This window comes from Neolamprologus brichardi, chromosome 14 (assembly GCF_056152115.1).
Source record: "Neolamprologus brichardi isolate AB-2024 chromosome 14, ASM5615211v1, whole genome shotgun sequence".
NCBI classification, from domain to species: domain Eukaryota; kingdom Metazoa; phylum Chordata; class Actinopteri; order Cichliformes; family Cichlidae; genus Neolamprologus; species Neolamprologus brichardi.
The window spans coordinates 12,207,200-12,229,118 of NC_142117.1; the positions used below are offsets into that span (position 1 = coordinate 12,207,200).

General features: G+C 40.9%; 1 protein-coding gene across 5 annotated transcripts in view; it reads right to left on the reverse strand.

Moving 5' to 3' along the window:
• rap1gap2a (RAP1 GTPase activating protein 2a) overlaps positions 1 to 21,919 on the reverse strand; it is an 88,408-nt gene that overhangs the window by 38,302 nt on the left and 28,187 nt on the right. For 2 of the 5 annotated variants that reach the window (XM_035913439.2, XM_006803899.2), the window contains exon 1: positions 3,782 to 4,473. The exons of the other annotated variants lie outside the window; for them this stretch is intronic. In XM_035913439.2, coding sequence (XP_035769332.2) covers positions 3,782 to 3,909 — 128 coding nt within the window. In that variant the 5' untranslated portion in view covers positions 3,910 to 4,473. Of the gene's footprint in view, positions 1 to 3,781; positions 4,474 to 21,919 lie in introns of those variants that run through there. 5 annotated transcript variants of the gene reach the window in all.

The window sequence follows — 21,919 nt, forward strand, 5'->3', positions numbered from 1 at the left end:
CAGCACGTATTACATGCCCCAGTCCCTCATTGAGCAAAAGCGAGTGCTGGGGGTGTCCGAGCATGAAGTCCCTGACTATCTCACCGCTCACCAATGGGCTCTTATGGAGACGACTGTTGCCATCCTCGCCCCCTTTGAGGAACTAACTAAAAAAGTGAGCAGCTACGACGCACTAGCCTCTGATGTCATCCCAGCTGTGACTGTGCTAGTGAGACGTCTAAACAGAGAAACAGACCAACAAATTAAAAAAAAAATTTTTTTTTATAATTATTTATTCTGTAATATGTTGCATACAACATGCTTTTCATTTTAAATAAATGTTCTTATTTCTAAACTAGTCCCTTGTTTGTTTGTTTTTTAGTTAAATTATAGGACTAAAGCTGTTACCTGCAAATTTAAATCATGTTTTTATTAAGCACTCGGTATCGGTATCGGCGAGTACTGAAATGCAAGTACTCGTACTCGTACTCGTTTCCAAAAAAGTGGTATCGGTGCATCCCTACTCCTATAGGAACTGCTTGACCATGCAAATCCATACATGAAGCTCCTGGTGCAGTTTTTCTGCTGATGTTAATGCCAGAGAAAGTTTGGAGCTCTGCAGTTAGTCAATCAGCAGAGCGTTGCAGACTTTTCGGCACTCGGTGAACACGTGTAACTTTACATGTTCTGGTATTTCATGACAGAGTTGCTGTTGTTCCCAGACGTCAACTTTGTAATAATACTAACAGTATTATTAGATATGTATGTAAACATATTTAAGTATATTTCTGAAAACCATTTTTAACCACTTCCAGTTGATTGTGGAATATCTAGTGTAGGAGGAAAGACATTTCATGAAAAATACTTATTTGTAAAAGCAGGCCACATAGCTAAGAGTGTGATTTTACACACCTGTGGCAGTGGGACTACAAACGCTTGAATTGAAAGATTAAGAGGTGTGGCCCAATACATTTGACCATACATGAAGATTTTTCCCACAGTAATAATGATTTTACACGTAACAACTTTTAACAGACTTGCTTTAATTTACTTACAGATGAAAATAAAACAGATTTGCCAGATAAAGTGCTAATAAAGAAGCACAAATGACAGGAAGGTTACTGTGATGAGTCAGGCTAACCTTGTAAACTGAAATACACAAGAGAATTTGTAACATCCTTGAAAGATTTGAATAGCAGATGCAAAATAAAGTTTCCCTTTGCACCTTTAGAAAACCCCAAGAGAAAAATATCTGCAGGAAAGACATACTTGTAGTTATAGACAGTAGTAATTATTGATTATCAGTGAATAAGTTATACACAGTGAACCTGTGCATGCATTTTTAATCATCAGAAAAAGCATTTTGAGTAAATATATCGACATATAGACAGGCACAGTGTATATATTTTCAATTGTGTTAGAGGGGGCAACACAGTTTGAACAGGAAGCCGCATTCTGTGATTATGGATTAGGCCTAAATAAGCACTCTAGCATCACGCATGATGCTGTTGCTCATACTAACACACACACACAGACACATACGAACAGACTGGAGCACTGGGGAAATTTCACCAGAACTGCACATCACTTTGTATTGTAAGTGTTTTCAATAGCTTGAATGATGCATATGAGGGTTCACATACAATGGGACGCACAGTGCGTACACAAACATGTACACACAAATACAAAGCAGGAGTGCAGCTAGAGATAAATGAGCTGTAAAGGACATTAATGTATCGCCAGTAAAATAAATATTCAGATCCAAGCAGCAGAACTCATGCTGTTCAGCTTAATGGGGACCAAGTACAGAGAATGACTCTATGAGAGCAGAAATAAAGAAATGCTTTGGAGACAGGCATAGAGCACAAGCTCTTTTCATACGTGTTGTATTAATGAAAATTAGAAAACTGGATCAAATATATATGTACTTTTAATTCTTTGCTGAAGATTGAAGCAGTGTAAATGTATCCCCCAATAAGTTACTCTTTTCCAGCAGCCTAAGCAATCTCACCTATTATTATGTAGTTAGAAAGGTTCAGCTCTAATAACAGTAATCAGTCACCTTTTTTATATTTTCCCTTTTCCTTGTATTAATAGTTAGAACATCCTTGCTTTAAGGCCACTGCAATTACAATGGCTCAAGTACAGCTGAGAGAAATAGTAGTATGAGAAGTCTGAATGGATGCAATCATGCACGTAATAACCAACACTTGGAATAAGACACCTTAAAAATTGTTGGCAATTGTGCTTAGATCATTATGTGACACAGTCACTGTAATGGAAGTACTAGCAATGGGACTGTGTTGTGGCTTGCGGCTATTTCCACTGTCCAGATATGGTTTTACTGTTTTCATTTGGCTAAACACAGAATCAAAATCATAAATCATTTTGGAAGCACATGAGAAATGTGCAAAAACAAATGAAAAATTTGTGTGCTTGCGTGTGTATATCTGTGTAACAGTGCAGGCAATCATTACTCCAGGCATGGCTGGACTGATTAATGAAAGATCCCTTGGGGCAAAAACATAACTGTTGGAGTCATTGTGTACCACTTATCATATCATTATTAGATAATAGTGTAGATAAAATTACAATTTCTGTGTCCAGGAGGTCTGAGGCCAGATTTGCATTTTTGCTAATCCAGTCTTGCTGCTCAGAGTTAATTTTATACTTAATGTTAAACTAAATTACAGTGAGTGAGTGAGAGAGGGAGAGAGAGGTCACATAAACTTTTGAAGCATTTGCAGAGTTACAGTCTATTTTAATACAGCCTATTTTGGGCCAGACCATTACAACAAAATAGCAAAGTGCATCTTGTGCTGCATATCTGATCTTTACACACACACAGACTCTCACAAACACACACACACCTTGCACCAAGACAATATTGAACAGGCAAACTCCAATCTCCAGCCATCGCCTCAGATTCCAGTTAAACTGCGGGAGCACGGCTGCTGATGTTAGCTCCCCTCTGCCGGGGTGGGGGCGGTCTCGACCCAGACAACCTCAAACACTTTTTGTTAGCAGGTGGAACATTCTCAGGGGTCTTATTGACTGCACTCAACCGAGGTAGTGTTAGCAGTAAGATGATCAGTCTTCAACACAGCATGTGGGGAAACCCCCTCCACACACATGGAGATGCTTTTGGATAGGCGTTTTTTTAAGGAAGTAGGGTTTCAAAAGCCTTTCTTAAAGGAAAGCATGAAATTGTGGTGCAGCTTACCTACTGAACTCCTCAGCCTGTCAGCCTAAAAATGTGTGTCTATGCTGCCCCCATGCTAAAGCAATGACACAGATATATAACAGACATCAACAAGTGCCCACTAATGCTTGTGTGTGTACAGCTGTAACTCTTAAGGTCTGGATATAGAGAGTCTTTCTATATCCAGACCTCAACCTCCTTTTGTCCACGTTCCTCTCCCTTTGCAGGGAAGCTTTTATTCTCAGAGCCCCTCTTGAAAAACACTCCGAGCACACCTCCGTTCACCTAAACTCCTCACAACCTTTCTCTCTCCTTCCCGTCATTCAAACTGACCCAGATACAAGCGTGAGCACAGTCAACAAGACGCTAAAAACACACTCACGCACAAGGACACACTTGACAAAATGGACCTATAATAAAACTGCACTCAACCATACAGAGCTGAAAGTGCCCTGTGGCTCTGGAATAACAAAGACATTACAGACTTAATAAAGTTTTCCCACACAAACCCAGCTTGACACTGCACTGCGGACTGCCCGCCTGTCCACAGAATTACCTACCCAGCACGCCGCCCTTGCTTAATGTACAAACTTCACCCACCCTTCGCTTTCCTCTCTCTCCCGCTCCTTCTCCTTGACTTTGCGAGACTTGTGAAGGAGTCCGATGAGGATCACGGCGGCCCGGATGCCAGCTTTTTTGTTGTGGAGCCGTCCTCCGGTCTGAGACATGCCGGACGTTTCTGCTGGTGCCAGCAGGGGTTCGGGTGATAGCTGGTCCAAGGTCAGGCTGTCTTCAGGCTTCCTGGGGTGCAGGACCTGCTTGGTGGTGGCTTTGCGGGGATCCAGTTTGATCAATGGATGCGACAGCCTCTTCTGTATGATGTCCGGCTTGCGGACAGAAGGTGAGTCTCCAAAATGAGAACCTGTTTGAATTCTGGCCTCTGTCTCTGCAGTGAGACCTTCTGCTGGGAGTCTGGACCAGTAATCCCAAAGTTAAATCTGGCAGCCTGTCAAATCTGATGAAACCTCAGCTGTTCTTCTTCAGCAAATGTTTTTTTGTAATCCCAAAGGTCCAGAGTGGCACTGCCGGACTCCAGCTCAAGGTGAACTCCTATCTGCATTCCCTGCTCCTGCAGTGAATCTGTACATCACAGCTCCATAGCACACTGTGGTCGCTGGTGATAGGATGAAGACTTGCAGGCTCACGGACACGCTCACTGTAGCACCGCATCTCCCCGTCTGCCTACCTCTACCTTCCCACCTCTCCCTTCTTTCTCTAACGTGCTCTTCTTCTTCTCCTTCTCTGTCTGCTGCTCCTCTGCTCCCTCCTTCCTGTCATCCAAGCCCCACCTTCCACAATCTGATAGGCTGGGGAACACAAGGTACCGCCTCCTCTCCTCCTTTTCCTCCTCCTCCTCCTCCACTGTATTCCTCTCTCTATCGCTCCCTGTCCTTGTTTCTACCTTGTTAATAATTTTATATCAATCTTCCTGACCTTGTCCTATTTTGTGCTTGATTTTATGATTTCCTTTCTAGACACAGGCATGCACTCCCACAGCCACCCACCCACCCCCGAGTACACACTCAGTCACTAACTCTTTGTCTCAGTGTGAAATCTCAATTCAAACAGCCTTATCATCCTATTGCCTGCTGTGCTGTTGCCAAGGGCATCCAAATTGAAATGTAGTCTCAAGAAAATGAAGGGAGATTCATTGAGACCTCATGAAAGAAAAAAAGAGTAATTTTAAGAAATTCTACATGCTTTTTTCCCCTTGCACTCATGTGGAAATACATAACACATATTTTTCACACTGCATTTCTTGTTCTTTGCCTCCAGTTAAGCTTTTCTGCTATCTATTTTCTCCAATACACCTTTTGGAGAACTAACGAACTGCATGCTCGCCTGCCATCCTTCCAGTGAACACTTACTCCGCTGTTCTCCCCGGCTTTAGCCAGAGCCAGTTCCCTCTCAGTTGTCTCACTTCAGTAAACACCACCAAATCAGTCATCTTCCCAGAATATATCGATCCAAAATGTTCCCTTTCCATTTTTGGCCACCTGTTCTTCTTCCTCTATGAACTAACAAGCTGACTGACAGCGAGTGAGTGAATGTTTGAGTAGCTGCATCACTTTCAGTAGCTTATTAATTCCTTTTCAAAAGGACGTTTTTACCTGTTTTACTTCCTTCAACTTTGCCGGTTAATCGCTTGCCCTTTAGTTCCATCATTCATGACTGTGTTTAGACACAAATCTAAAAGCAGAGATGTGGAAGCAGGAGTATTTTAAGTTGAAGTGAAACAACAAATATAAGGAAATAATGAGGTAATTACGTTTTCTGTTTTCATTCCTCAAAACAAATACAGATAGCAGACATCTATGGGCTTAATGGCACAGTCACGTGTTCGCACAGCAGCGTAGATAAAACTTTGTAGACAGACAAGGACGTAGGCACACAAGCCACAGCCTGATGCAGCAGAAAAAAACAATTCATACTGCACATCTGCTGCAGCATGTCTGGGTCAGAGTGGCGATAATATTAAAAAGATGAATGTTGTTGTGTAGCTGAAATAGACTGTCCCATGCTCCTCTTACACAGAGGCAATTAGAGAAATGCAAGAAACAAAGAAGAAAAAAACAAAGAGGATTGAGCAGATAAGATGCTTCAGTAATTGTTTGACATGAGCCAGGGAATAGCAGCAATAAACACGGCAGTTAAACTGAAGCCCTCCCCTCAACCACTTTTCTCTTCATACATTGCTTTTCTTGTGTGTGTGTGTGTTTGTGAGAGGGAGATCAGTGCCATAGCAACCAGACAGCTGCCAGAGGACCTGCCCGAAGGACCCCTGAGGCCGCAGCCCCCCCCACCCCTTCATACCCATCCGAGGAAAGACCGGGTAGATTTGATTTGGGTTAAGGTCATTTCAGAAATTTGCTGCCAAAAACCGTAGTTCAGCGCTTTTGATTGACACAATCTGCAATCATGACTCCAATGCACAAAGACACCTGAGGATTTTCCCAGCTCCCATGTGGTGCCGCACAAACAAGCCCACAACTCAACCGGACTGTCAAACTTCCCCGAGAGACACACTGTTAAAAACACATGCGGTACATGCGCACATACATGTCGGCGCTCGGCCTTTTCCCTATTGTGCGTCATCAAGAACAGGAAATGAGACACCTGTATCTATTCACTTACAAACACACAGCACTCTGTGACGGTGGTGGCGTCAATCAGGTCTTCCTTTTGTCGAGCACACACACCCTCATCCACAGGTGCGACATTGTTCCCGAGCCATACGCTGAGGTATAACTGCCGTTCTCTGAGCGTGAGGGTGGATAGTTTGTGTTTTAACTCTGTGTTTCCAGCAGCAACTCATTATGACGTTAATCGTTTTTGATTTTCCTTTTACTATTCCAAATGGTATGTGTTTCTTGCAAGGCAATAACCACGATCATCATAGTTTGGAAAATAATTTTGTTGAGTATCTTTTTTTGTTTGTTTGTTTTGTTTTGTTTAAAGAGGCAACCAGCCGTTGCTGAAAGCCAATAGCTACTGTACAACTTCCTGAATGGCCATTTGAGACTTGCATTAAAAGCAAGTGCCTCCCCACTAGCTCCAATGCTAGAATGCTCCTTTTTACAGCAGAGATAAAGATGATTACACCCTTTTTAAAAATGTATATATAAATATATATACGTAAACGTGACTTAAAACTTGCACTCTATCTGAATGCCACCAGGTGGCGATAGCTATGGCAGCAAAAAGAGTTGCCGTTCAAAAGAAGTCTATCTTGATCTCTCAGTGGTTCCCTAACTTTTTTTGCTAGGCCCCCCTTTGTTTCGCCCCCCCACCACCGAAACAGCCCCCCAGTTTATTTCACACCTCAATCATTTAGTAAATTAAGCAAATACAAGTAAATTGCAATAAATTACAGGTAGTAATAAAATACACTACTAACTCTTTTATGCTACATGCACACCTACATGGGTATTTTTGAAAACGCAGCTGTTTCTATGCGTTTGGGCCTTTTGTCCACATGTAAACGACGTTTCGAATCACCGGAAACTCCTTTTTTGCGTTTACGTGTGGACAAAGAATACAGAGTTCGTCAAAGGTTTTTCATGTCACGCTGTGCGCCACGTTATTGTTTACATGAGATGAATTGCAAAATGGCAGATGGAGACAAAATACTGTTACTGTTAATTTGACTATCTTCAGGTTTTACACGCTTACATACACACACGCAGCTACTGTCCCTCCATTTAGAAAGGCAGAGGCGTCACGGTGTGATTATTTTACATGTAGTTGTTTTTTTCCTGTAATAATATTCAACATTGCTATCAATACATTTAAAAAAAAATGCTTCTCTGTGCAAAATGGGTTCAAAAACATAAACAACTGTGGGATACTGTTTGTCCGTGATTTGAACCGAGTGAACAAATTATGGCAGGATCAGCCTGATATTATTTGTATCCCACTGTGGGCGACCATGGAACAGGGTGGGATACTGTTTGTCAGTGATTTGGAGAGCCCAGCGCGTGCTCCTGATGCAGGGAAAACCAATTATGCAGGGAGACCTACCTTGGCACTTGTGCAGGTGAAGTCAAAGGGAAGATATGCTTCACCATATTTTCTAGTATTTGGCTTGGAAGGAAGTTGGTTTGGAAACATATTTGGCGATGCTTCATCTCCTGCTTTGCGTTTGTGTGGCAGCCCCGTCAAAAACCTGTCCATTATGTTAGCAGCGTTCTTTTTTTTTCTTTTCATACCGTGCCCCCCCTGCAATGGCTCTGCACCCTCCTATGGGGCGGGCCCCACACTTTGGGAACCTCTGCCTTATGACTTCATGGACTCAGTCACTGACTGTGAGTCACACTGAATAAAAAAAAATATTAAGTCTGTTTTGTAAATCGTTGTCATGCCATGTTCAAAAACAGAGGATTGTCTGTGGCACAAAACCGGCTAACATGTTGTCAATCATAAGTCATTAGCCAATGAGTATGCGGTTTCACAGTCAGACCCGCCCCTCTGTTCCACATTCAGTTCTTTGCAAGCAAGATGGGAGAAATGCTCTTCTTGTCACAGTAGCCTATCTTTTATACTTACATTATCTGTATACACTGACAGTATATACAGTTTACATATCTTTCATGGGCAGTTCATTCAGTTAACCGTTTCTGTATCAAACCTAATGTGTTTTGCTCCTTCTCCCCACAATAAATGAAATTCTTATTCCCTTTTAGGGGGACAAGAAAATTGTCATAAAATCAACAAATTTTAATTTTGGATGTAAAACAGAAGCCTTGTTGGGGCTCTGCAATGAAACAACATGATGGTTTTGAAACAGCACAAGAAAATCAATGTAAACATCTACATGTAAAGTTACAAACCCTTGCTCTGGGTGTTTGCTTACTACACACCCAGAAACTTGCACACATGCTTGCGTGCGTCTCTTAATGGTGCCAGGCAGCCTTTCCTGTCACTTCACAGCTCCTCAAGTGTCCCACAGACAAACAGATGCCAGTCCAGCAACGTCATCTCACTTTGCTGCTCATTCTATTGCAGGACACACACACATACAAACACACACTCAACTCTAAAATGCCTTTTGTAGTAAACAAAACTATACCGTGGCAGCTCGTCTAACAGGCTGCACCCACAAGGCCAAACGCACACGCACACACACTTAAAACAAAATGCTTGACCCAAGTATAAGGCTACTGCAGAAAATGACCTTCACAGCTGCTGAGTAACTAGTTTATCCACCCACACCAACACACACACTCATACACACACACACAGACACACACAGATGTTGTTTTCTCCCTCTACTTTCCTTTTCAGTTAAATCCCCTGTTCCAACACGCTCTGTTCCACACCATATTGGTATATCACTTTTTCCTGCCCATATCATGCATGTCATGCATGAAATAGTATCTTGGCAGATTCAGCTCCACCATGTAGTGACTCCTGCCTGTCTGGGCCAAGCAGAGGTGTCTGCTGTTTATGAAGAAACGCCGGAGCTGAAATGGAAACGGCAAACGTGCCATAAATAAGAGCTTAACTCTGGGATGTCTGTCACGTTGTCATATAAGTGAAATGAGGAGCCCTTAGAGTAAATCCAGAGAAACACTCACTATCTTTAAGGTCATCCACAGCCTCATGTAGAGAAAATATGGAGAATTTATTTGATTGGATTTTAAAAAAAGATGTCAGCTCTGATTATGCTGTGTATTTCAGAGATAAGCGGATAGATCCAGGTTCTACAACGACTGTCAGACCCTTTCACAAAGCAAAGCAGGATGTTGAGCATTTATATATAGTAGTTAAGGCTTTTTAAGCTGCTTTGATTGCTACTGAATGTGTCTTTGTATTGCCAAGCATCACCATAATTCCCACAAAAGCCGAGAGCTGAGGTATGTTTTCGCTTCTGTCCGTTTCCCAATCAAACTTTTGTGAAACTTGGCAGAAAGGCAAAGCGCGGAGCCAAAATAAAGGGTTGGCCTTGCTGAAAGGAACTCTTCTTTTAATGTGGTGGTGTCGTTTTACTGACGCTCGGATTCGCTGTAATGAAATTAAACAAAGATTTTTTTTCAGTCTGAGCCCGTGCCTGCTTGGGTTTCTTCCATGTGCCCTGGTTTCTTTCCACAGCCCAAAGACAGGTTAATTGGTGACTCTCTATATATACACATACTAATGACCTGTCCAAAATGTGTTCCCTGCTTTCTGACCTGTGTCAGCTGGGACTGGCTCCAGCTCCCTATTAGGGTAAGTGGGCACAGCTAATGGATGCATCTGCTCTGCATGTATTGTCTGGTTTCATTTATCAACTGCTTGATCTAATTTTTCTGTCCTACAATTTCCTCTTTTTTTTAATTTTTAAATTTTATTTTAGTGCCCCCAAATTTTCACTGAGTCTGTTTTCATGCAGGAGGTGCTGGTGGTCTGAAGCCTGCTCCCCCCATTTTTGTCACTGTTTAGGGGACTTCTCGCCTTAGCAACAGCACCGCTCTTCCTGTAGCTCTCGTCTCTCCAGTATCTGTCACCACACTATCACTCTCTCTCTCACGTTCCCTCTTGTTGGTGTTATTTTCCATTAACCCTTTTTTTTCTTTCTTCCTTTTTTTCCTTCCACACAAATCCCTCTTTCCCCTCCCCCTTCCCTCACTTCCATTTCTTTTACTACACTATCCTGCACAATAAACTTTAATCGATTATAATATTACAATTACTAACTCTAATAAAGAAATATTTGGAGAATTCAAGAATTTAAATCTTTTTAAACCTTTAAACTGATAACACTACTCACACACACACATACACACACTTAAAAGCCACATTCCATTTTACAGTAAATAATTAAAATGTGGTCATCGCAGCAGGATAAATGATCACTGGTGATGTTCACTTTAGATAATCAGTAATCTGTAACCGATTTCCTGCATCATCTCAGAATCTAAGCCTCTCATTCATGGCTTTTAGTCACTGCCATTTAGTCTCACTTCATATCACACCTTCCTTTTATCTCCTCTCTGTGTGTGCGCTCCCTCATGATAATGCTTTCCACAATTCAGTATTTGGACCAAAGACATTTTTTTTATATCAAAAAACTAGAGTGCACTATTATTATGGTGACATATGCTGATGGAAACAGAACTGTACACACACAAGTTACGGACATGACACAACATTTGAATACAAATAGATGAACACAAATCTTAAAGCGGGACTATCGTGCTTTTTTCTTATTAGACGACAGGACAGCATCAGCAAAATATTTTGTTTGTTCATTCCCCCCTGGAGAAATCGTACTGAGGGCAGCATAAGGGTAAACTGTTGCCTCACAGCAATAAGAAGTGAAGATCTGAAAGCACTGGGCAGCTGGGGCCCTCTCTGTGTGCAGTTTTCATATTTTCCTTTGCTTGAATGGGTTCCATCCAGCATGCATTTTAGCTTAATTGCTGACTTTAAACTGGCTTTAGGTGTGCATTTGAGTGTGATTGGTTGTTTCTCTGTGTTAGCCCTGCAATAGACTGGCAACAGGTTCAGGGTGTAGCCCATCTCTGACTCGGTGACAGCTAGGGTATGCTCCAGAGAGGTCTAATGCACTACAACTTAAGAAAATACCAGCAACAGAAAAACTGCAAAAGCACACAAAACACAAGCAAAATGAAAAAGAAAAATCACAACAACCCCCAATTAAAATATTCAGAGGATTCTTCCATGTTGTGAGAGAGAAAAAGATGCTAGGTAATGTGTGTTTTAATCACATGACTCATATAATTCTTTGCTATTAGTCATTTACTACTTAGCTTGTCACGTCCACATCTGTTTCGTCACGTTATTCTGTCCTCTGAAACACTTCCATTGTGTTTTGTGAATTTAATTGTTGTGTGCTCTTGGAAGCTTTTTCTAATTGCAGTGTATTTGAACGGCCATTGTACTCCAGCTGCCCGTGCACCTTATTGAATAATAAATTAATAAAAAGGATGGAGGACAAAATCATTCCACTTAGCTCCGCTGCGTGAAACATGGCTGAATCCCTGATGTCATTTCCCTGGTGACAACTGTTAACATTGTATCAAGATTATTACAAGAGAGGAATTAAATTAATTTATATTTGTTCTTTTAAATTACAAAAACTAATATTGTTAGTACACAGTGACGTCTTCTCCACAGACCAGCATTACAGATCCTGTTTTTTTAAGTTGTTTATGATGTAAAACATCTACTTCTGTTTCACGTGCAACTTAATGCATTGGACTGTTACAAGTTCCCTTTCTGGCCACATTGTCAGCCCTTCAGCAAACTCAGGAATGCCATCACTCAATGTAAAAGCAGGTACGTCAGTAGGATAAAGTATTTGACCCAGACATATGAGGTCACAAGTTTGAAGCACCACTGATGTGTGTGAGTTTTTGTTTTCATCTTTTTGTTACTTTTAGCAAAAAACTAAAAAAAAATATGACTTTAATGAATAATGAGAAAGTAGAAAACAATACATTATCTTGTGAGAAAGTGTAATGAGGGCATTTGAGATGTAACAGTTTTCAACTATGGTTAGACATGGAGAAAAGACCACCAGCTGGTCATTATTTAACATCGAAATGCTTATTGGGACTCAATACTCTTTTCCTTCTTGTCTTCCAAACACCACCTGCTTTCGCTCTATACCAACCAACAGTGCCTGACCCCACTGTTGGTCTGGCGAAGAGAAGCTAAAATAGTTTTAAAGGGACTGCAACAACACCCAGTATACAGTAACTAGGGATGGGTATTGATAAGATTTTCACGATTCCAATTCCATTTTCGATTCTGTTTAACGATTCGATTCTTTATCGATTCTCTTATCGATTCTTTTTTAAAAAGGAGAACACTAAGTTCGATTAGCTTAGAACTTTGTTTTATATCTTCTCTTTGAACAAGATAGAAATTTAGGAGTAACATGGCCTTACAAACCCAACAGTGAGATCTTAAGAGATCCACAGCCTACGGCTCTTCAATGGGGTGTCACAGGGTCCCCGGGGAAAATAATTGTAAATGTAAAATAATAAAATAAATATTCTTCTGTAGCAATAACAAAGTATAACATAAATTATTCAGTAGCAATTACACAAGAATATCCAATAATGTCCCTGCCTACAATTAAACACATTCACTTACCGAAAATTGGGGGCATCTGCTGTGACAAATGGGTGCAAGGCTTTGACCACAAACTTAGTCACTGCTCGGTGACATTCGTCTATCCTGGCCTGAAAGGAGACGCTAACGGTAGACTGCAGCGACAACTGCCAGCATCTGAGCCAACCAGACTCTGTCTGTCTCTCTCATCATGGTCACCTAAATGCACAGTAATGGCAGGTTTTGTAATAAGGCAGATCGCGCTAATATAATATGCACTGTTAGTTGATTATTTACCTGCCGCATTAACGGGAGAGGACGTGCAAACGTTACCGCTGCTGCTGGGTGGAGATTCACGAGTCCGGAGCGGAATTAAAAACACGACATTCATTTAAGGACATCGCGTGTTTTGTGAGCAAATGCTTTTGCATATTCGTAGTGTTTCCTCCCTTAAATGAAATATCTATATAATCAAACTTTTGAGCGTTTGAGCCGCCATGTTTCTTGCCAGGTAAATGACGCTCCGCAACGTGGTGACGTCATTCGGGGCGACTGGAATCGATAAGGGAATCGTTTGCAAAAATGGCAAACAATTCCAAGGAATTGAAACAGTGGGAACCGGTTCTAAACAAGAACCGGTTTTCGATACCCATCCCTAACAATAAATAAAGATTATCTTTAGCTGACCTCAATAGGTCCACTTGATTTGTGAAGGTGTTTCCAATAAACGTGCTCACAAAACAGTCAATAGGGATTATAGAATTTATAGAATTAGATTCCTCATTCTGTTCTGCTCACATATCATTTCTCACTGACACCGGGGTGCTTGCCGTCAGGTCATTGTCATCCTCTTGTATTTACTAAACAGCTAAAATTGGAAGCTCTAATGTGGACTCTCAGTGTGAACTCACTGGAATGAAATTCTTAGTATTGCGATATCCTGACATTCAAACTGTCAACAAATCTCTTTAAATGACAAAATCTAACAATGACTAAATCTTAGTAACAAAAGTGCCCATTCAGTCAAGCCTATTTTTATCCCATTCTTCGGCTCCATTGTTGTCATAATCCGTTACACATGAATGAAGCACACCACAGCCATGTTCCATTATTATGATAAACACACACACTGTGCTGCTGCTGCTGCTGTAAAGATTTACTAAAGCTTAAATATGCATTAGTACTGCACTAAAAATAGTCCTTAATGAAAACACTTTTTATTCTATTTGATTAAAGTTTACTGAAAAGTACACCATGCAGCTCTTTAAGGAAATAGTCTTAAAATATGGAAATTCACATTATTGACAAGTTTTATGGATTGAAGATTGAAAGAGTTTTTACATGTCCACCAGACACCTAACTATATGAAATCTCGATTTGATATTATTGTTGCTGTGTATTGCAGTAACTTAACTGTGATGTATCACCATTTACAACTGCAAATTATGTCCTCAAAGTTCAAATTTGTCAATCCAATAAGATAAAGTTATCTCACATGTTATTTTTAACTGGTGTTAAAAATAACTGCTCATGACCTGTGCAGTCGCTTTGCAATCGAGTGGTCATGAATGTGCAACACCCTCACCCTTGCTTGGCTAACAATATCTCAGGATGGTGCATGAGACGAGCCTTCTTGTTTACAATATTCCCCAATTATTTTAATGTATCTAATAAAATAGCAATATTTGGTTTCCTCCCATATGGAAAAGATATATAAATCTTATAAAGTTTGTATCTGTCTTGTGTGAAACTTGTATGAAAAGCATACAAGAGTGAAAACAGATATAAGATCCCTTGAAAATTTATATAAATGAAACTTTTGGATACTTATTAAAACAATATATGAAAGTGGCCACTTTCATGAGTAAATCATATAAGCCTTATATGATTCACTATAGGCCAAATCTGATGCAAGTGTCTTATGCGTTTTTTTCTATTTCTTTTCCATATGGGCTTGTATGGATAAAATATTGCCACACAAAATATTGAGATACTTAAATCTGGGGAGCCTTCAAGCCACAGAACAGGAAAAAAAAAACGAGACAGCAAGCTGACAGAGGCGTTGTGTTTCTCTCAGCACGCTTGCCTTGCTCTGTCCAGTTAATTTGCTCCTTTTGTTAATAAAATCTAAGTGTCTCTGGGTGGCTTTCGTATTTGTCTGGCAGCTGTAGCCTCTCATGCAAACTACCCATTTCCTCTGCAGGCAACATAAAATGAATCATCAACTGCTGATAAAGGATTTTCCCAGACCAGTTTGACAGCTGTTTCTAAACGTGAAAGCTTCATGAATTACTGTTGTGTCATATCAGCTACACAGCAGCGAAATAAACCACAGAACGTGTTGGATTATTACTTTAAGATAAGTTTACTACAGCCTGCTGTCTGTACTTCGCAGACAACGGAGCAGAGATGAGTTATTACTTCACACAGGGAGGGAAAATGCTGTTATCAAACACATAAATTAACAGTGTCACGCACAGACACAGACAGACGCAACCAAACGTGCACCCGCATGCATGGCGTTAAGCAATGCAGAAAGCTCGAGTGGTTAATACGACTTAAACTGGCAAATGGAAAGGCAAAGGAAAACAAGTGTCTTTTATAATGGGACACAAAACAGAAAATGTATGAAAGAGGCAATAAACTCCAACTCGGTGCTGGTGTTTATGACACTACAAGAAGAAATGAGAAATGAGAAATTTAACTAGACTATTATAAGTGAACTGAGCACTTATATCATGTTTTCAAACTTTGTAATATGTATATATAACAGAAAACTATATATGCAGGTTAATGAAATCGGCTGTATAAGATGGGCGTGGTCCTCTGTGCCGCCACTGCTGATCACGAACACACTTTTTCCTTTTTTATTAGGACCCAAATAACACAGGGGTTTCAGACCGTCTTCGTTTATGTTCTGTCCAACCCTGATCAGATCAGCTGGTTGTTGTGTTCGTGGAGTTTTCATACGCCAGCAGTGACGTATCACCCGTCACTTTGATTTATTCTTTGTTTCTCTCAGTAATGAAGAGTTATTTGTCCTAACATCTGGATAGCTCTTTAGCAGACCTTTGGTGCCCAGGTGCATACACGCACTCTGCATTTCAAGTGCTGTTCAAAGTGCACTTAATACATGCATTAAAAGCTGTTTGGATGAAACAGTAGAACACAAGCAGACTGACGGGAGCACGCATGGCAGCATGATGACTGCATCGCTCCACAAGCACATCATCATGTCACACAACCACACTGTACAGTCGCTACTGTGATTACCCTGCCCCTAGCTGACTCAGGCATGTGCATCTCTTACATGCTGTTATCACTGTACATGCCATTATCGGCTTAACACTCACCAAGAGTTCCAGCAGGCACAATCTGTTTATGTTACTAAATCTATAACTGCTAATGTCAACTGATGATTTTTTTATTTTTGCGGTTTTTTTTGTTTTTTTTTTCATTCCCAATTTAAGTTCAGATATTTAGAATGAATTATAGGTGCTTGGAAGCTTCACCAGAAGAATTTAAAAATTAACTTACCAAAAAAGTGTTAAAATGCTGCAAGTTATATTCAGAGATGAAGTGATTTGATTATCGCTTTGTGAAGATCTCAAGGAAAAGCTTTGACTCCCACACCTTTTAAGCAGTCTTCTTGCCTTTGAATCTCTTCAAAGACAAGAACTTCTGTTGTTCACAAAGGTGTTTTACATCCCACACAGATGTCTACCCAGCAGTGGAAGGTGATAGACCGGGACCAAAATATGATGTTCATAAAAAGCCAGGGCCAAGTTTTATCCTTGTAGGTCTATTTCACCTTCTCTGCCCACAATTAACAGTATTTATGCCTTCTTCTCTTCCAGTCTAATCTTCCTTTGCTCTGTTGTCTCATTTCTTCACGTCTCAGTGGGCTATATTAATACTCTGGCACAATTTCAGGGCGCACAGTATGAACCTGCTGACAGCTTCAACTGAATGAACCACAGTCTGCTCCCTAAAATACCATTACTAAGGGTTATCATTCTGTTTTGTCTTTTTTTTTTTTCCCTTTGACCTCCACGCTTAGAAATTATGTGCCCCAGTGACGCATAAACCTCTTCATAGAGCCTGCCTCATTTTTGTGAGGCAGGCTCTATGCCTCTATGCCATCTCTCATGCACAACAATGCATGAGAGATGGTGGAGAGCCAGCACGTGTGTGCTTTTTTGTGTGTGTGTGCACGTGTATTTGCAACTAGCCCACAGAGCTGGGAGCCTTGCTGAGTTGACCAAATAAGACACCATGTGTTTGTCACGGGGCAACAGATGGAGAAGGAGGAGAAAAGAGGGAGAGAGAAGGTGGAGATAGAAAGTCTACTGTATGATGGTCAGCGCATGCAAACACACACAAACACACACACACACACACACACACACACACACACACACACACACACACACACACACACACACACACAAACCTCTAAAAACGACAGAGAGAATATGAGATCATTGCTGTTAGCTGTTTTTACACTGTACAAGTTGTTGCTTTATATGTCTGTGCCAGACCAAGGCCAGTCAAACACCCATAACCGCAAAATGATGCAAATATCTAATTATATTGCTTTAAAAAACGTAAAAACTTGGAGCATTACATTTAATGCTTCAATCAAGTGCTTTGCATGCTAACTGTGGAAGAACTGCATTTTATCCCAACTGGAGTTGGTGTAGCCAACTCGCGTTTTAGGTGAGTGATCAGGGAGGCAATGTGCAAGAAATAACTATGTCTTTCTGTGTTTAAATGTTGCTTTTATTTGTAGCCTGTTATGAACCTTTTACTGTGGAAAGGCCATTATCATATAATGTCTGGCCTGTAATATTTTGACTCATCACTGCAGAAAAAAGTTCAAAGGGAAATCAGTGCATGAAGACTAGTTTTTACCAATGGTTTGAAATTCAGCATTGGTGATTGATACCAAAGTCACTATTTTATTAAAGCCCAACTGATTTTTAACACCAATGTGAATATTTGCTGAAGTAAAAATATGTTACGCCAATGTACAGTAAACATACAAAATTGGCCTGCTAAACATTCAGATCTGACTCACTGGACATTTTCGGAGCAAGCAAAAGAGGACATAAATTTGAGACTTTTAACTTTAGTTTGATAGGTTTTACACCTTTTCCTACTGATAAAGATCTCTCCCACGGCAAATCATACAACACTACAATAAGTACTAGATAAACAAATAAATAGCAGAAAGTTCCTGTTTTTTTACCATCTACTTAAAAATGAAGTGTATGAGTTCTACAGTGGGTTCACAGTAAAAAAAAACAAAAAAACAAAAGGATTTTTTTTTATCATGTGGAAAAGCTAGATCTACTGTTGAAATGGCAATTTTTCCTTATATTAAAATATATCAGGGATTAAATGTGTAGTTAAACTTCTTTACACTCACCGGCAGAGGAGATTCACTGCTCCAGACCAATTAAGACCATAATCAGCTGTATGTGATACATTTGACATCGCTGGACTAAACAGAGGCAGATTCCTTAACATTTGCTGTATGAAAGCCAATTATTTACCTGGTTACATTTTTTGGTGTGTTAAATATGTGTGTCGTCAGCAGTTGGACACTATGCAACATCATGACATGGTTGAAGGGTGATTTTTTGTAATGTAATTTAATGGCAGTTATAAATTACAATACCTGTAGATTGGCAAATGGCTAATATGAGCTGATAATGACATGCAAAATAGAGGCTATGCAGAGTGCAATGTGTCACACCAAGAAAATGCAGACTAAAGAGAGAAAGCACATTTTAGACTTTCAGGTATTTCAGATGAGTATTTTAGCGCTAAATGTGTAGTTAGCTGTTAGTATGTATGTAGGCTTGTTAATGATGAGGTAAAATAGCGTATTTTTAGAATTCTGTAAAAAAATGTAAAATAACATCTAGCATGCAGAATTAGATCCTACCAAATAATGTTAATTACACATATATATATAACATTTCAGAGAAAGAAAGTCTGTATGCTTTACACATAAAGAAAGAATTTTCCGATCAGCAATCAACATGTAAATCTTTGGATTACGAGATTGCTGAGCAGAAGGTTATATACAATATTACTACAGTATACACTGTTCCTATAATGTTCCCATGCTAATATCATTAGTGTTGTTACAATCTGTAATAGTAAAGTACAGCAGTACCACAAAAGTGTACATAATAAATTGCTGTAGGCTCTATTTTAAAGTGTCGGCAAACAAAGCACAATGCAAAGGTCTTACTTGTGGCATATTCTGCTTAAACAAAACAACACTCATTAACCGTAAGGTGTTTAAAGCAATAACTGCAGAAGCTTTCATCAAGTAACTGGAAACCATTACAGTTGCCCTATTTCAGTGGGAAATAGACTGAAGCAAAGGCAATTTGCAAGAAATTGTTGTGTTATTGCTTTAATTTAAGCTTGACTGCTCTCAGTGTACTGACTTGTAAGTTTTGCTGAATTCGAATGGGATGACTCAATCATGTTTTGGTCCCATCCTGATTGTAATTTCATCTCAAACTGAACATTAATATGTGCAGCAGACATGTCGACAAGACTGGTGACACACAGATCTCCAGCACTGTTGTAAAGAGTGTTTCTACATTGCTGATAATGACAGGATTGTTTGCACTGCGCAACTTTGTTAGAGGGTGATTGTCGACACACACAAACAGCGGTATACTTCCCCTGGCACCTACCTGTGGGAAATAAGGGTGATAAACTAAAGAGGAAATAGCGATAAAGCTGTCTTTGAGTGTGCGTATGTGTGTGTGCATGAGCGCGTGCGTGTGTGTCTTGTGTGAAAAAGTAGCAGCAGAACCTGTGAATAGTTCTGTGAGATTCAGAGCAGAATAATAAGAGAAGACATTTTCAAGGTCCCCCTACACACACACACACGCACACACACACACACACACACACACAAACACACTTAGACACATATGCAATCATTCATACTGCAGCACTACAGCCCAGACAGCTATTTCAAACTGCCCTCTTGCCCCCACAGCGTCCAAAGTGGCGGCTGATGGATGATCCATCATGAGGACTATTGGTGTCTGGTCTGCAGATAGGCTGTGACACAGATAACCTAGCCAGAGCACGGACACCATCATGGCTGGATTCTGTCAGCACCAGGCAGGAGAGGAGAATTTATACAGGATAAAGCAGCAAACCGGGGCACCACTCGCGATTACTGTCATCCCCAAAGTGAAGGTGATCATACAGAGGCAAGAAAGACACTGTTACACTCCGAGCAGAGCAGAATCCAAACCTGGCACATTATGTAATGGATAAAAGATAAGTAGCATACTGAGGATTGAGGGTTATCCAGAAAAAAAGGTCATAGCTGTAACGTCCGCTTTCAATTAAAATTTATGGTGGGATATTTATGTTAGGTTAATTGGTAATTCTAAATTGCCCATAGGTGTGAATGTGAGTGCAAATGTCTGTCTGTCTCTATGTGTTAGCCCTGCGATAGACTGGCAACATGTCCAGGGTGTAGCCAACCTCTCGCCCTATGGTAGCTGGGATAGGCTCCAGCCCCCCTCCCACACAGCAAGCAGGTCTGGCCCGGATCAAGCTGGCACTGCTGGCTGACTTCTGGCATGATAAGACATATGCCATTCAGATATGGGCCAGGCCTGGCATAGATGGCACTGTCTATGTGATGGCATGCCATATCTGGCTCGATTGTAGTTTGGTGTATGTGGCCCAGGTCCACAGAAAACAGGTCTGGCCCAGATCCGGCATCAAGCTGGCACTTCTGACTGACCAGTGTCATGGCAGGGTGTATGTCAACCAGATGTGGGCCAGGTCTGGCAATGATGGCATCATTTATGTTCATATTTTCCTATTTTAGTTAGAAGACCCAACTGCTATGTTGCAATACTATACTGCTATGGTAGCCAATGTTTCAAATACAGGTTTGACAGGTTTGTGAGTGTACACTTTATCCCAAACCTAGTGATGGTTTACTCATCTTTGCCAGTGGGTGGCTGTAGCTCAAGAGGTAGAGCAGGTCACCTACTAATCGGAGGGTTAGTGGTTCGATCCCTGGCTCCTCCAGTCTGCATGTCAAGAGTATGAATGTAGTTAGGAAGCACTCAGTTTAGAGAAAGTGTGTGAATGTGGCATGTTGAGTAATCTGCAAGAGTAGTAAAGTGTTATCAGTCCATTCACTGTCTGAACAGAGTTTCGCCATGTTATTTTTGCACTATTATGTTCCGGCACATGTTGTTATTACATGGCTTGATTAAGGTACACATTAGGCTGACGTCTGGGGACAGAGCTGAAACTGTTCTGGGCCAACAGGGCCAGCAGTGTGTCTACAACTGGCCTATGGCTGCACACAACTTACACATTGCCCACATACCGCAAAAAATGACGGCCCTTTGGTGGCCAGATCAGGTTTGCCAGAGGTAATCCACACATGGGCCAGCACAGGACCACCAGTGTGTCTGGGCCACCAAAGGGCCGTCATTCTTTGCGGTATGTGGGCCATGTGTAAGCACATTGTGTGGGCCAGATCTGGGCCATACCAATTTTGCTATGTGGGCTGTGACTCTAAAAAGGATAAGTGCAAGAGGATGGATGGATAGGATATTTCTAATTTTTTGGAGTGAATGCCTCCTAACAAATAGATTTAAGAAGTACTTGCTGCCTAGTAATGGACTTTCAAAGTTACAGAGATTATTTAGGACTCAAGTCAAGTTTTTAAGGACACCAAGTAAAACTGGAAAAGCTTTTGTTTGAGGGGAAATTTAAAAAAAAGAAGAAGAAAAAAAACTTTCATGCCAAATTGACCCTGGACCTCAGACTTCATCGTGCAGTCACGCATCTCTTCATGGAAAATCACTGATTCGACATAAGTGAATCAGTAACAGCTGTGTAGAGAAACACCACCCTGCATCTGCACAGTCTTATAAAAATCTGGAGGTTAGGGAGGATGGAGAGAATGTGATTGCCTCTATCCTCCTATCTATTCATTTTCTAAACCACTCATGCATTTTAGGGTCACGGGTGCTGGAGCCAAAGAGCGTGCATCAAGCGAGACAGGCAGAGAACACCCCGCACAGGCCCGAAGGGACGACT